Consider the following 13,137-nt stretch of genomic DNA (forward strand, 5'->3'; position numbering starts at 1 on the left):
CCCTTCGCACCGCAGCCCTCACTGAGGAAGGGGGGGGGGGGGGGGGGGGAAGGACCCGCCTGTGCGCGAGCCCCCTGCGCGTGCGCGCTTGAGCGCCCGCCGCCGCCGCGCGCCGATGACGCACGGGCGCGGCGCGCGGCACCCCCGCTCCCTCCCGCCCCCCTCCGGCCTTCCCTCCGCCGCCGCGCGCTGCCCCCTCACGGCGCCGCCATGAAGGCGACGCCGCTCTCCAACTGCGAGCGCCGCTTCCTCCTCCGCGCCATCCAGGAGAGGAAGGTGCGGCGCCGGCCACCCCCTGCCCTGGACCTTCCCCCCCCTCCCCTTTCCCCGCGCCCGGGCGGCGGGGACTGGCGTGGCTGTACACCCAGCGCCGCCCCGCCGCATCCCGTCGCATGCCGGGCGCGGCGCGGTAACCCCGCGTGTGTCTGTGTGCCTGTCTGTGTGTCTGTGTGCCTGTCTGTGTGTCCCCGCAGCGCCTGGACGGGCGGCAGTGCTACGACTACCGCAACATCCGCGTGTCCTTCGGCGCCGACCGCGGCTGCTGCATCGTGGAGCTGGGCAAGACCAGGTGGGCGCGGGGGCTCGGCCGGGCCGCGGCTCCCGCGGGGCGATGGAGCCCCAGGTTCCCAAACCTGGCGGGGCGAACGGGGAATGTCCCGCCCGTGAGAGCCCGCGGGGATCGCTGCGCACGGATTTTAACTCCCGAAGCCCAAAAGTGGTTGTAATTCAAGGGGAGGGCCATAGAGGAGTAGTGGCTTCCCTGTTGGTTGTGATTACAAATAATTTACAAATTGCAGAATTACTCCAGTTTTTCATCCCCTTATTCGCTGATTTTGCTTTCTTCCGTAAATCAAACGACTCCTTTTTTTGCATGTGGAAAAGTGAAATATATCCCCTTATATAAGTATTTCGTTACAGTTTCTCATGTGTTGGGAGTCAGTTTTTAATCCTAAAGGACAGGACTGTGTTCTAATTGCTACATTTGGTTCTTCCAGTTGTTGACCAGAGTTCAAATATGCATGAAAAGCTTTGAATGAGAAACTGTCAGGACTGAGAATTACAAACTAACACCCTAATTGCCTGCTTTTTTTTCCAAGTGTGCTACTTTGTTTCTAGTGGTAGGAGTTTTTTTTTTCCCCCTGGTAAGTTCCGTGACCTGATGGTTTCTTTACGTTTGCAGGGTTCTTGCACAGGTCTCATGTGAACTCGTTTCCCCCAAGCCAAATCGGCCCACAGAAGGTGTGCTCTTCTTTAATCTGGAGCTCTCCCCCATGGCTGCACCCGGGCTGGAGCCTGGCAGGTAGGGAGCTGTCTTAAAATGACTAAACATGGATGATAGAAGAGCCACTGTTTTGAAGCATGATCATATTTAACTTAATTTTGTTTTAACAGGCAATCTGAGCTACTGGTGTCACTGAACAGACTACTAGAGCGATGCCTGAGAGATTCCAAATGTATAGATACCGAATCTCTCTGCGTTGTTGCTGGTGAAAAGGTAGGAGAACCTACGAATTTAAAGTGTTTTTAAACTAATAGGTGCATGTAGCCCAATTTTTAAGGCGATTTCTGTCTTGTTTTGGAAAGTAGAAATGCTGATTTTAGGTTGACGTAAAAGTTCCACACACCTGACTTGACAGGTATTTTTAGCTTGCATATCTGCATAGGTTTTCTGAAGTGGTTGGGACCCTGCACACTCGAACATTTCTTTGCAGAATAAGGTGTAAATTGTACTTAAGTGTTCCCTATTTTGTCATAATTAAATCTGGCGCACTGGGTATCTTGGGATATACCCGAGGTCTTTCATCTTCTTAAGCAAAGACCTGAGCGACCAGCATAAAAAGCTGGTTCTTTTTATGGCACAGAGAATGAACATGTTTTGAAAAACAGCAACTTGTGTAGAATAATGTCTCAGATTGCCAAGCAGTTCTGTACTCTTCCCAGGTTTGGCAAATTCGCCTGGACATGCACCTGTTAAACCACGATGGGAACATCACTGATGCTGCCAGCATAGCAGGAATTGTAGCTCTGTGCCATTTTCGCAGACCAGATGTGTCTGTGCAAGGAGAGGAAGTAACTGTGGTAAGTTTTTTATTTAATTTCTTTCAATGTCTTTGTACAGTGTGACCTTTTAAAATTAAATGTGTTTCATAAATAACTGTATTCTGGGCCGATTCCTTTCAAAGTACACTCCTGAGGAACGAGATCCTGTCCCCCTGAGTATCCACCACATGCCCATTTGTGTCACTTTTGCCTTCTTCCATCAAGGGTAAGATTTTGAAGTCTTTTGACACCAACAGCTTATTGTTAATTAAGCAGAATTTATTTCAAAGATAGAAAAGTCCTTAGAATACTTATACTGAGAAGCTGATTTCTTAAAAGATTTTATCTGAGGCGAAATGCCAGGGGGAGATGTTTCTGCATTCTGCACAGTGTAACTAACCAGCAGCTTTCCACAGGTGATGTAGAAAACTTTCAGGGGGATTATACCCGTAGTTACTAAAACATAAACCAACTCCTGTGTTTAATCAGTAGCAACTTGCCTCAAACTTTTGCTGTTGCCTTGTATCCCTGATTCTAGGACCTATTTGTTGGTGGATCCAAGTGAACGCGAGGAGCGTGTGATGGACGGGCTCCTTGTGATTGCCATGAACAAACACCGGGAAATCTGTGCCATCCAGTCCAGTGGAGTGGTTATGCTGGTGCAGGACCAGGTAATCCTTCGCCTTGAGCAGCTCCTGTGCTGCAGTCTTGATATGGAAATATCCCTGACATTTGGAAGCTGAGAAATCAATCTTCTATCGGAAAAGATTATTTATTTTTAGCCCTAGTGGAAGAGCATAGCACTGTGTATCATGCTGTGGAAGAAGTGTAGAAAAGGCATAGTTTTTGGTCAGATTTACATCTTTTTTTTTTCCCCCCTGTGATTTGGCTGAGAGAATCTGTAAATTATTTCCCACTGCACTCTGAGGAAAGGCTGCAGGGTGTGTATTAATCTTTTGCATGACCTCATGCTGAGGTGCCATATTTTAAGTGGTTTTGATCCCTGTGATTTAAGTGTTTGTGATTCCTACGATGTTCTACAGTTTTAGTTAAAAACACCTTGCTTTCATGGTCTTAAACTGTTGTGTGTATAACAAACAGATTCTGAGATGCAGTAAAATAACAGCTGTTAAGGTCGCAGAAATAACAGAACTCATTCAGAAAGCCTTGGAAAACGACCACAAAGCCAGGTGAGTGTTTTGGGAAGGGATGGAAAATGGGTATTCTTAAGAAATGCACTAAAAAGTAACCTGTAGTTTGAACAGCAAATCGTTTACACTTGCCTTTGATTTAAATAGCAAGTATATTTGAATTTGAAAATCAGAAACCATTTTTAGGTGTGGAACATCCTGAAATAATGCCTGTCCCTGAATGACTAGGAAAGAAGGTGGGAAGTTCGGCTTCGCGGAATCTATCCCGAACCAAAGGATCACTGCCTTCAAAATGGAGAGTGCTGCTGTTGACACCAACAACGTGGAAGAACAAGCAGGAGAGATCATTGCTCAAGCTGACCCTCCTTCTGAAGTGTATCTTTTCTGGGGTATTATCCAGGGGAAAACCAGGCTTCCCATCCCCTGTATTAACACTGCTACAAGCTAAACACACATCTGAGATTCCTCACAGATTAGGGAGCCTTCAGAGGAAACATCCTCAGCATCTTGGGTTTGGTTCTGACTGCTTTTAGGTACCTTAATTCTTTGTATAAAGTGTAAAACTGTGGTTGGAACTGTGATTATTACAATAACTGGAGAAGTGGCACTCTTAACTCCCTATTAAGGCTATTCTCCCCCAGGGAGAAAAGATACACCTTAAAAACCAAACTGGTTTGTTCTCAGAATACAGAGTTTTACCAGCAAACACCAAGATTTTTCTTGACTCCTGCAGTTTCGCCAATCCAATATTGCACACTCCTGGGACAGCCCAAATTGGGGAAGGAATAGAGAACTCCTGGGGAGACCTCGAAGAATCTGAGAAGGAAGAAGCAGCAGAAGAGGAAGGTGAAAGTGAAGCAGCTGCTTTTGAATGTCAGAAGACAGAAACTGAGGATACAAGTATGATGAGGGAGACTAAGAAGGGTAAGTATTTATTGATCTCAGTATCAGACATGCCTGTTATATCACTGTAAAAGCGTAGAATTAAAATGTTAAGATTAAAATACTAAGAGGTTCTTAGCAAGAAAAAGCCATTGTAGCCACTTCACACATTTGCTGTTTCTATTTCACCTGGTCACTTCTCTTCAAAACTTGATTCCTGTAGTATTTGGAGGGCTCCAAATGAATCAGTAAGCCAGTCTGAATGTTTGTTACTTTAAAAATGCTGTAGTTATTAGTTACAGAAGTTGTTTGTACAAAACTGATCAGCAGTTTGTTGTTGATTGGGTTGTTTGTTTTTTAGATGAACCTATTTTGCTCTCTGACAGCGAGGAGGAAGAAGTTGTCATTCTGGAACCACAGGAAGTACCAAGGAAAACAAGGTAACCATCCTGTGAAATTAGGAGGGAAGAGGAGTTTGTAAGGAGTATTTCCAAGAAGGACAGGATTTTGGCAAGGCCAGGGAAGGTTTCAATTGATCAATGGGACAACAGAGAGCGAGGAGGTTTAAATCTGGGCTAGTTCACTCCTGTCTGGGGAGGCCAGAGCCTGGCTGACCTTCAGCTGCCTGGAATAGTTATAGACAGACTAACCTTAATCATTCCAAAGAGATGCTTCAGAGATTCTACATGCTACACTGGAGCTAATGTTAAGTTTAATCTCCCAGAAGTGAGGTTTGCTGCTGTATCCCTGCACTGGCCATTGTTGTGTGCAGGGCACTTCCCAGAAATTAACTTAGAACTTGGCTCTGAGCGTGGTGGGTGGTTGCCCAGTTCTGGATGATCATCGTGTGTTCTTTTGAAATAGTAAAACTATTCAGTACAATCCTTTGATACAAATGTTGTTTGCTCACAGAACACAGACCAGCACGAAACCAGAAAATACAAGTAAGAAGGCATTTAACAAAAGGAGAAGAAAGAAGAGAACTTCTCGATAAAGCCATCATCCCTCCTGCAGAAATGCTGTACCATATGGAATTTGGTGTATTATTACTGAGATTATTTTTGTAGATAATTTTATTTCCCCCCCCCCCATCTCTGGTTCTGCTTTTATGTTTATGTTAAAACTATTGTACACAGCTTTAAATAAAAAATTGCCTGTAACTGAAATTGCACGGTTGGCATCCGGCTGCAGTAAAAACTCTCTAGTTATCTTGAACTAACTTCCACAGCCTGAAGGGCAGATACAAGATGCATCATTTTCTTAACAAAACAGCCTGTGCACAGTCAGAGCTCAGGTGGTAAAAGTTTCATACCAAGGTAAAGTTTCTCTTAAGGTAGCTATTGCCAATCCTTGGGAGTTTGTCATGCTTTAGAACATTCTTCACTGGGTAGGTGATGTGCTGTGACTGAGATCTTCTTGCCCATGTCACTGCAGGTGTTACCTTTTACTCAAACTGCTTTGTATAAAAAGCAATATAAATCCATGTACTTAAACTAGCACAGAACTTCTGCAAGATAATAGAGAAGCAGCTCATACTTCAGCAGTGGAGTTTCTTAAAAAGTTTAATTAAATATTACATGCAACAGACAGGAATGCTTCTTGAACTTATAGGCAAAGAATTATGCTCTGAACTTAGAATTGGGCAAAACAAAGAGATGAGGAAGGTTCCAAAATATCTGATCTGGGTGCTTTGTTTGAAAACAAGTCACATTGGAAACACACACGTATTTACAAGAGCAAAGTAGGGCTATTTTACATGCGACCTCAGTGTTACAGGAGCTGTGAACAGAAGTTACTGTTGCAGATGTTGCATTCCCCAAATGAAGTTAAGAATTTAACGTAAAAGAAAATATAAAATTGCTCCCAGCCATGCAAAGCTTTAGTCAAGTTGTGCTCTTTTAGAATCGGACCAACACACAAAACCTTTTCTCCTTCCTTGTTGCTAAACCAGTGCATTTTCTTAATGGTAGTTCTTCCAACCCAAAGTCACTGTCCTGAGTACAAAAATGTGTGAAGATGCAGTTTCTTCTTAATTCCATGGTACCACCGGACTGTAAACTTCAGAAAAAAGAACAGCCTTTGCACTGCTATTTCTCTCTTCACCCATAACATCTCATCACTACATTCCTTAGAGCCTTCTGTTTGAAAGGACTAGAAGTTAATGATTAGGCTTAACAGTAGTACAGTACAATTTGTTCAAAGCTTAGTAGCAAAAGCTGGAGTTGTCCCATATTAACTTCAGAAAATGAGGCGGTGGAAAAAAGATAGTACTGACTGCAGTAGCAGGAGCTGCCAGTGAGGAAGGAGGAACCACAGTCATGCTGGGCAGAGGTGCCAGCCCAGGACTGATGCTTTTTTTGTTAGGCTGTAGAGGAAGGCATGTTGATATGGCAAAAGTAAAGCTGAGGGAGCATGGAAGAATTTTTCTCTGTGTTATCGGAACAGTAACGGAACAACTTCCTTGAAACTAGAGCAAAGGCGTTTCATTAGGCAGTAAATTAACACTGAAACCCCTTGAAGTCCTTTCACCTCAGTACTGCTACTTGCTCTGTTCTGGGGAAAATAATTCAAAACCTTCCTTTAAGTGACCCTCTTTCCAATGTTGATATTTCTCAGTAGTCTTGGAATACATCACTAAAAGGAAAGGGAAGACAGAACCCAGTTTCTCAGGAAGAGTGCCATGGCCTGTTGTCTTCAAGTAATAATTGCCAGTCAGCATTGTGAGTTATCTTTCCAAGGTCATGAGCGTGGAAAACACATCCCCGTAAATACAAACTCTCACCCCTGCAAGGTTAGAGTGTTTCCACCTAAGCACCAGACATGATACATTGTGCAGGCTGCCCCCAGATAGTTTCAGCTTTTACAGTGGCAACCTACTGAAATTAGGCTAAATAAAGGCTAGTGACCAATGAAATACTCTTCTCCCATTAAACATCAGAACATGCATAAAAGTTCAAGTGCATCTTAAGGAGTTCATATTGGCCAAAAAGGCCTCCTCTGCTGCATATTTTGACAGGATAAGGACCACTCGGTAGTTTTGTAACCGAGGTGGTTCACGGAGGGCTCAGACTGCAGGGGTGGGGGCAGAACAGTAAGTTTGTAGTTATTGAGATGAGACCTGTGAGTTGTCTCACATTAATGTGCTTGCCAGCTTGACAGAGGGTTGATGATTTAAAAAAATTTAAATAGCTCCCACCCTAACAGCTGTTGGACATCTGTGGAGAGTTTATACTGCTCACTTCTGGGTGCCCAGATAAGCAGACAGTGTTGAATCAGCTTCAAGTCAGAGGCACAGGTTTCACCTTGCCAAAAAGCTTTAGAAATGAATGCCAGTTTAAGATGGCAGTACTTCTCCTCAGTGGTTTTAAGGTGTTAGCAAGACCACTAACATCAGATACAAAAACTGTTTATTGGCCAACCTGGAAATGGCTTAATTCAACCCCACTTCTGTGCACTCACTGCTTTACATGCAGAGAACAGCAGGATCAGGGCAGCATCACTCCATTTACACAGGCTGAAGGTAAACATCCATTGGATCTAATGCTGATTATGTTTGCTCATGTAACAGAGTTCCAGAACTAAGGAAAAATACAACCAGTTGGTCTACATTTTTGCTGCGGAGGAACTCTCTCCAAGCATGAGGGGTGTACAGAATCCATACAGTTCTGCACGTAGCCCATCCATGCCAGAAGACATTTCCTCCCCTTGAAGGCACAGAGCAGTAGTTCACCCTCCTGCAGTTTAATCCCTCCACCACCCTTAAAGAGGTACAAGGTAAGCAGACTGAAGACTCATTTTTTTTTAGTAGGTATTGATGGGCTTTGGGGACAGCTACCATGTCCCTGGGAACTCCATGGGTTTATTAGTATCAGTTTTACACATGCACAAGAAAATACCTGTAGCAAGACCATTTTCTACGTAGTGGCAGTGAGAAGTATGAACTGGTGTAGGAGTTTTAACCATGCAGCCCCTGCAGCAGAGCATTCAGCCTGATGAAGCTCTGGCACTAAATCACAAGGCACATCCTAAGAGAGGCTCACGAGTCCATTCCAGCAAGGTGTTCCCCTCACAGCCACGTAGTTTCTTCTGGTATAATAGACATGAAGCCACACTTTGGATCTATGCTAAGTCTCAGTTTAAACTAGACAGTATAAAAATGCTACAAATACTGCTGTGGAGTCCAAGTCTTTCTTACCCAGAAGGAGAAAAAGCCCCCACTATAATAGTGCACCCCTAATATTAATGTTTAGGCTATAAGTAGTTAGGCAGTCTCAGACCTCACACAGTCTGCATGGTTAATTCTGTGCCTGAAGAAAACATTTGGATAAAAACACGGTTAAAACTCTTTAACAAGATTGCATGTACAAAAGATTTACATTAAACCCTCATAAAACTAACTTCATAATTAAAGTCATCAAAGCCTGTATTCTGAGTGATCACATCTAGAATTCTGAACCATGTTTAAAACTGTACATCATTTCCTGGTAATATACATCTCTTGAAAAGATCAGTCTCTTGATTATTACAATAAGTTTAGCGTGTCTGGCGGGTCAATAAGGGATACTTCATGGTACCTAAAGAGGGGAAAAAAAGATGCAGGATGTCATCTTGCTCCAGTGCTGTCTGCCACAAAGAGCAGCACACGCACTGCAGCAAAGCACATTGCCCACAAGGCAGGAAACACTTCGGGGCTTGTTGGTTGCCGTGCCCACAGAGATTTTTAGGAGCATCAGGTATCACCAACTGTAGGAACATCAAGAAAATTCCTCCAGTTTCCACCTGACAGTTCTGGCAGAGACAGAACACCAAGCACTGCTCAACAAATCACTGTGCAAAAACCTGGGGAAGTCTCATCACCATTTCACTGAAGTGGTGGGTTTGGTGAGTGGAGTCTGCCTGAAGGCTCAAGGTGCACCCCACACCCACACCCTGACAAGCAGTTACGTGTTAGCACAACTCAGGTGTAACACCCCTGGCTTCTCCCAGCATCTCTAGAGATACTCACTTTGTACTCTTGTACTTTTCCCTTATGGACTGTTGTGTGTGCTGGGCTGCTTTGAGGTAGGTGTTGTGTAGGTCCATGAGGCAAGGCTTGATGTCTTCAAGGGTGTAGCCAGTTACTTTGCACAGGGATTCAGGCTGAGGGAAAAAGGAAAGGAAGAGGGATATTGGAACAGTTCTGTTCGCTTATGCTGACAACCTCCAGTGGAGTTTTTGGTTTGTTGTTGAAACCATAATACCCCCTGTCCCACTTTTCAAATACCACAGGGAGCAATCCCTAATTAACAGCCCAGGAGCACGGAGGAGCTGCAATTCCTGCAGCCCAGCCCCAGTATTCAGAACTGTGTACAAATACACTAAACACATAAAGGCACATGAAGGTTGACATCTGAGTGCTACCTACCCAAGTTCGTCCAGTGAGTGTGTAGTTTGCTAAAAGAAATGCTGCAGCAGCAATAACTGATGGCAAGTATTTCAGGTAAGGATCAGCATCAATTAGACTCAGCTCCCCAAGGTACTGCAAAGGAAACAAGAAAGGAAGTCATCTACTACCAAAAGGAAGAGGAAGATCATTTAACAGTGGCACCAGAACCCTAATTTAAGCTTACAATGCTACCACCAGCTGGAGCAACAGCTTTTATTAGTTTCCACTTACTTTCTCATTTATCATCTCCTGCTAAAGTGTTCCCAATGCATGCTTTTCCAGCACATTTTATATTTAGGGATATATGAGAACTAGAGGAAAGAACGTAGTCAGGTCTGACCTTTGCACAATGAGACAAAGGCTGCTGTTTTAGGGGCTCTGGTAGCTACTATACAGCTAGGATTTATTAAAACTTTAGCTGAAATGTTATCTGTGCTCTGCTTTAGAAATTACCCTCCGGATTTAGAGCTTGCTGCTTGTTGAGGGGAAAACCAAAACAAAAGCCCTTTGTAGCCAAAGTGGGTGGGTATGTGTGGCAATTTTGGACAAGAGAGAGGGAAACTTCTATCTAGCAGTGAAATAACCCCCAATTTAAAGTTCTTTAATCTCTGCCTGCTCTGAGTAAGTGTGCACGCTCGAGCCAGGCCAAGTGCCAGCCTCTGATAAGAATGGAGTTATCCCAAACAGTAAGTGCAATAGGAGCATTAGCTTCCAGCAGTGTGGCACCACTTCTGGAGGAGCACACTTCCTAATGTATATACATCTCTCCAATAGAACACTCTAGTGACATGGGCTGAGCTAGTAATTCTTACTTACCATGGAGAGGCTCTCCATTTTAGCATCTGTCTGCTGATGTAAAAAGTACTGGGTGAGGAACTGGTTGATTGTTGGAGCTGCCAAGTCAAATGACAAAACCTTCAAAATTAAGTGCTCCATCCTTAGAACCTGCTTCTTGGTATAGGTGTCATCTGTGATGTAGACAAACTCGGCTACTTCGGGAGGGTAGATTTCTTCAAACTTTCTGCCAGGAGAAATAGTTATGAGTAAATAATTGAGTACTAGAAAACCAGATAACCAGCAACATTCAATGAAAGTGAGCACACTCATTTAAATTCTGACTTGGGAAGTAGGTGGGCAGTGGCACCAAACAAGTTTTCTGCACTTGGTTCAGTAGCTCTTGAATCAGCAGAATTTGATATTAGAGAGGTACAACAGCCTGATATTTTAGGACTAAGCAGTTTGGGACTTGCAGTTACTGAAATTCCAGAAGAACCCACTAAACTAGTAATTGGTGCAAGCCAAACTTTCTTTTCACATGCCTTATGCATATGCATACTTCTTTAGATGCCTGCTGCTGCAGCTGGAAAGGATGAATCCTCACTCTAGGGCAATCTACAAAGATAACTGCCAAGCTTTTAGGTGGATAACTCCTGATTTTTATTCAAGTGTGAAGCCCTCCTGAGTCAGCTCGGCTATAGGCAGCAGAACAGTGACAGCCACAAGATTTCCATCCGTAGGAGACCGGCAGGTGGAATTTGAAGTAATTTCACTTACGATGCAAGCAGCATGGCTGCAGTACCCACAAGCTGAAGTTTTCCTCTCAAAACAGACATTGAAGAAAGAAACCTATCAATGTAATTTACAGCTAAGTGCAGGGTTTCATTCTGTAGTTTGTATTCTTCTCCAACTTCCACCAGCCAGTCCACAAGAATAGCCCGCATGCTGTTTGTGATGTCAGGTTGCTTCCTCATGTAGCCTATTCTAGGCTTGCATTTCACCTGTAGATTTAGATGACAGACGAAGCTGAGTTTGGATCAAGCACTGGTAGGGAAGCAACTGTTTAAGCTCAATTTACCAGAGTTTAAACAAATCAGAAGTAAACAATGGTAAGTTCAGGATCAGTAAGTTATGTTTCTGTAATCTTGCTTTGCAGCTTCTGTTCAGTGCATGGCACAATAAACCGGTCTTATGCTCACAGCATCTTATTTCTCCCTTTCTAGCAAGCTTTAATTTAGTCGTTATAGTAGTAACTCATGTTTAGATGCATTTCTCAAACCCAACCCCCTCCCCCATAAGCTGTAAGCAAATTAGAAAAGAGACAGCAGCTCACCTCCATTTCCCTAAGGTACGTATGGATTTCGCTGATATAGTCTGGCACATTATTAACGTTTGTTTTTGCCTCTTCGGTTTCTGAAGTTATTGAAATATCCATAATACTTGGAGAGTCTAAGCAGAGGATAACAGCCATGTTAAAATGGGCAGCATCGGAACACCCCCTCACAGCACAGGGAACCTTGTGCAGGCTCTCTCAAGTAGGCTGGGAGTTGAGGAGTCTCTAGGGAAGCCAAAATGTTACGGCAACAGGGATTTTTCCCCTTCCCCTTTCTCTTCTTCCCCCTAAGAATAAAGGGATGGAAAACTCTCTTGCAATTATGTAGTGCTCAGTACATCCCGTGTTACCTTGCTACATAGATGTGGATCCTGCAACCTTAGAGTGTGGCTTAAAACAGGGCTGGAGTCCCAGAGCTTTCTGTAGACTGCAAAGTGGACCATAACGAAGTGAGCCCTCAGATATTCACACAAGTCTTACAGAAGATGGATCCGGCAGTTCCCATCTTTTACACAGTGGGAAGAAATACTTGCACCTCTACAGGGTATTTCCTGGGAGAAAAGTCTACTACACCTCAGGATCTGACTGAGTAAAGTCCCCTTCTAACTGTAATGGTTGCAAAGGGCGAGGCCTTAAGGCCCGTTCTCGTCTTTAATCTGGTTTTCTCTCATGAGGTACTGATAGTTAAACTTGCAGCATAAACCTAGAGTATAAAACTTCCTGGGACAGAAGTGCAGAGGCTCAGGCAATGGGCTGAAGAGCTGTTGTATCATGGTGACCAGCTCGAAAGAACCAAACCGGCTCCTGAGGCAAACCAGACCCGTCTGTGTCCCGAACTGCTCCGGGACCTGCAGCCCCCCAAGTCTGCTCTGGAAACCATTCCCCGGGTAAGACCTCGGCACGACCCCCCACGCTTGCCAGGGGCAGGGCGCTGAGGAGAAAGCAGGTAGGAGCCCAGGGCACACCGAAGCAGCGCTGCCCTGCCCCGGGGCCGCGGGATGTCACGCACCGAAGCTCAGCTCCATGGCGTTGCCCAGGGGGGCCAGGGGCCGCCGCTCCCCCAGGGCACACGCGGCCGCACGCAGCCCCAGCGCCGAGTCCTCCTTGTGCCCCGCCGGGGCGCCCTGCGGCCGCCGCTCCCGCTCCCCATCGGGCTCGTCCACATGGATGGAGAAGGGCTGGTGCCTCCCCGCCGCCGCTCCATGGCCCTCGCAGCCGCCCCGCGCCGCCTGTGGGGAGAGCGGCCGTCACTGCCCGGGCCCTGACAGCCCCCGCCTCCCCGGAGCCCCGCTCCCCTCACCCCCTCACATCCCGGCCCCCTCACCTGCAGGGAGAGCCCCGGGCGCTCCTGCGCGCCCCGCAGCACCCCCAGCGCCACGCGGGGGCCGGCGGGCGGCGGCGCCGCTTTGCTGCCCGGCGGGGGGATGTTCTCCTGGTTCTCCTGCTCCAGCATGGCGGCGGCGGCGGCCGGAGGGGAGAGGGGGGGGCCGGGAGGGGCGTGCGGGGACACAGTGGGGAGAGAGAGCACG

The 13,137-nt window shown here is 45.8% G+C and overlaps 2 protein-coding genes across 3 annotated transcripts; one reads left to right on the top strand and one right to left on the bottom strand.

Annotated features, from left to right (window-relative positions):
* Positions 1 to 149: 149 nt before the first annotated feature.
* EXOSC9 (exosome component 9) lies at positions 150 to 5,239 on the top strand. Of its 2 annotated transcripts, none has more exons than XM_027659004.1 (12): positions 150 to 276; positions 474 to 568; positions 1,181 to 1,300; positions 1,393 to 1,495; positions 1,942 to 2,079; positions 2,184 to 2,266; positions 2,579 to 2,711; positions 3,142 to 3,230; positions 3,420 to 3,566; positions 3,925 to 4,115; positions 4,435 to 4,513; positions 4,986 to 5,239. In XM_027659004.1, the coding sequence occupies exons 1-12, from the start codon at positions 211 to 213 to the stop codon at positions 5,065 to 5,067; spliced, it is 1,326 nt and encodes a 441-aa protein (XP_027514805.1). In that variant the 5' UTR covers positions 150 to 210; the 3' UTR covers positions 5,068 to 5,239. The 2 variants fall into 2 exon arrangements, with proteins under 2 accessions (XP_027514805.1, XP_027514806.1); XM_027659005.1 differs by lacking the exon at positions 150 to 276 and adding an exon at positions 996 to 1,096 and having other exon boundaries at positions 472 to 568.
* A 1,632-nt stretch (positions 5,240 to 6,871) lies between these two features.
* Positions 6,872 to 13,061, bottom strand: CCNA2 (cyclin A2). The gene is made up of 8 exons (XM_027658880.1): positions 12,933 to 13,061; positions 12,618 to 12,837; positions 11,609 to 11,724; positions 11,053 to 11,276; positions 10,315 to 10,519; positions 9,478 to 9,591; positions 9,079 to 9,212; positions 6,872 to 8,647 (listed from the first exon to the last, which is right to left on the bottom strand). Exons 1-8 carry the CDS (start codon positions 13,059 to 13,061, stop codon positions 8,596 to 8,598), a joined length of 1,194 nt encoding a protein of 397 aa, XP_027514681.1. The 3' UTR covers positions 6,872 to 8,595.
* Between the last annotated feature and the right edge of the window lie 76 nt (positions 13,062 to 13,137).

The sequence above is a fragment of the Corapipo altera genome, unplaced genomic scaffold (genome assembly GCF_003945725.1).
Source record: "Corapipo altera isolate COAL_440 unplaced genomic scaffold, ASM394572v1 255, whole genome shotgun sequence".
NCBI classification, from domain to species: Eukaryota; Metazoa; Chordata; class Aves; order Passeriformes; family Pipridae; genus Corapipo; species Corapipo altera.

Excerpts from the sequence above, each read along its gene's own strand:
- CCNA2 (XM_027658880.1), bottom strand. The coding sequence starts at position 13,061 with ATGCTGGAGCAGGAGAACCAGGAGAACATCCCCCCGCCGGGCAGCAAA. Across the intron at positions 11,277-11,608 it reads CGTACCTTAGGGAAATGGAG|GTGAAATGCAAGCCTAGAAT; the intron begins GTGAGCTGCTGT and ends CTAAATCTACAG. Across the intron at positions 8,648-9,078 it reads GAAAAGTACAAGAGTACAAA|GTACCATGAAGTATCCCTTA; the intron begins GTGAGTATCTCT and ends TCCCCTCTTTAG.
- EXOSC9 (XM_027659004.1), top strand. The coding sequence starts at position 211 with ATGAAGGCGACGCCGCTCTCCAACTGCGAGCGCCGCTTCCTCCTCCGC. Across the intron at positions 277-473 it reads GCGCCATCCAGGAGAGGAAG|CGCCTGGACGGGCGGCAGTG; the intron begins GTGCGGCGCCGG and ends GTGTCCCCGCAG. Across the intron at positions 1,301-1,392 it reads CCCGGGCTGGAGCCTGGCAG|GCAATCTGAGCTACTGGTGT; the intron begins GTAGGGAGCTGT and ends TTGTTTTAACAG.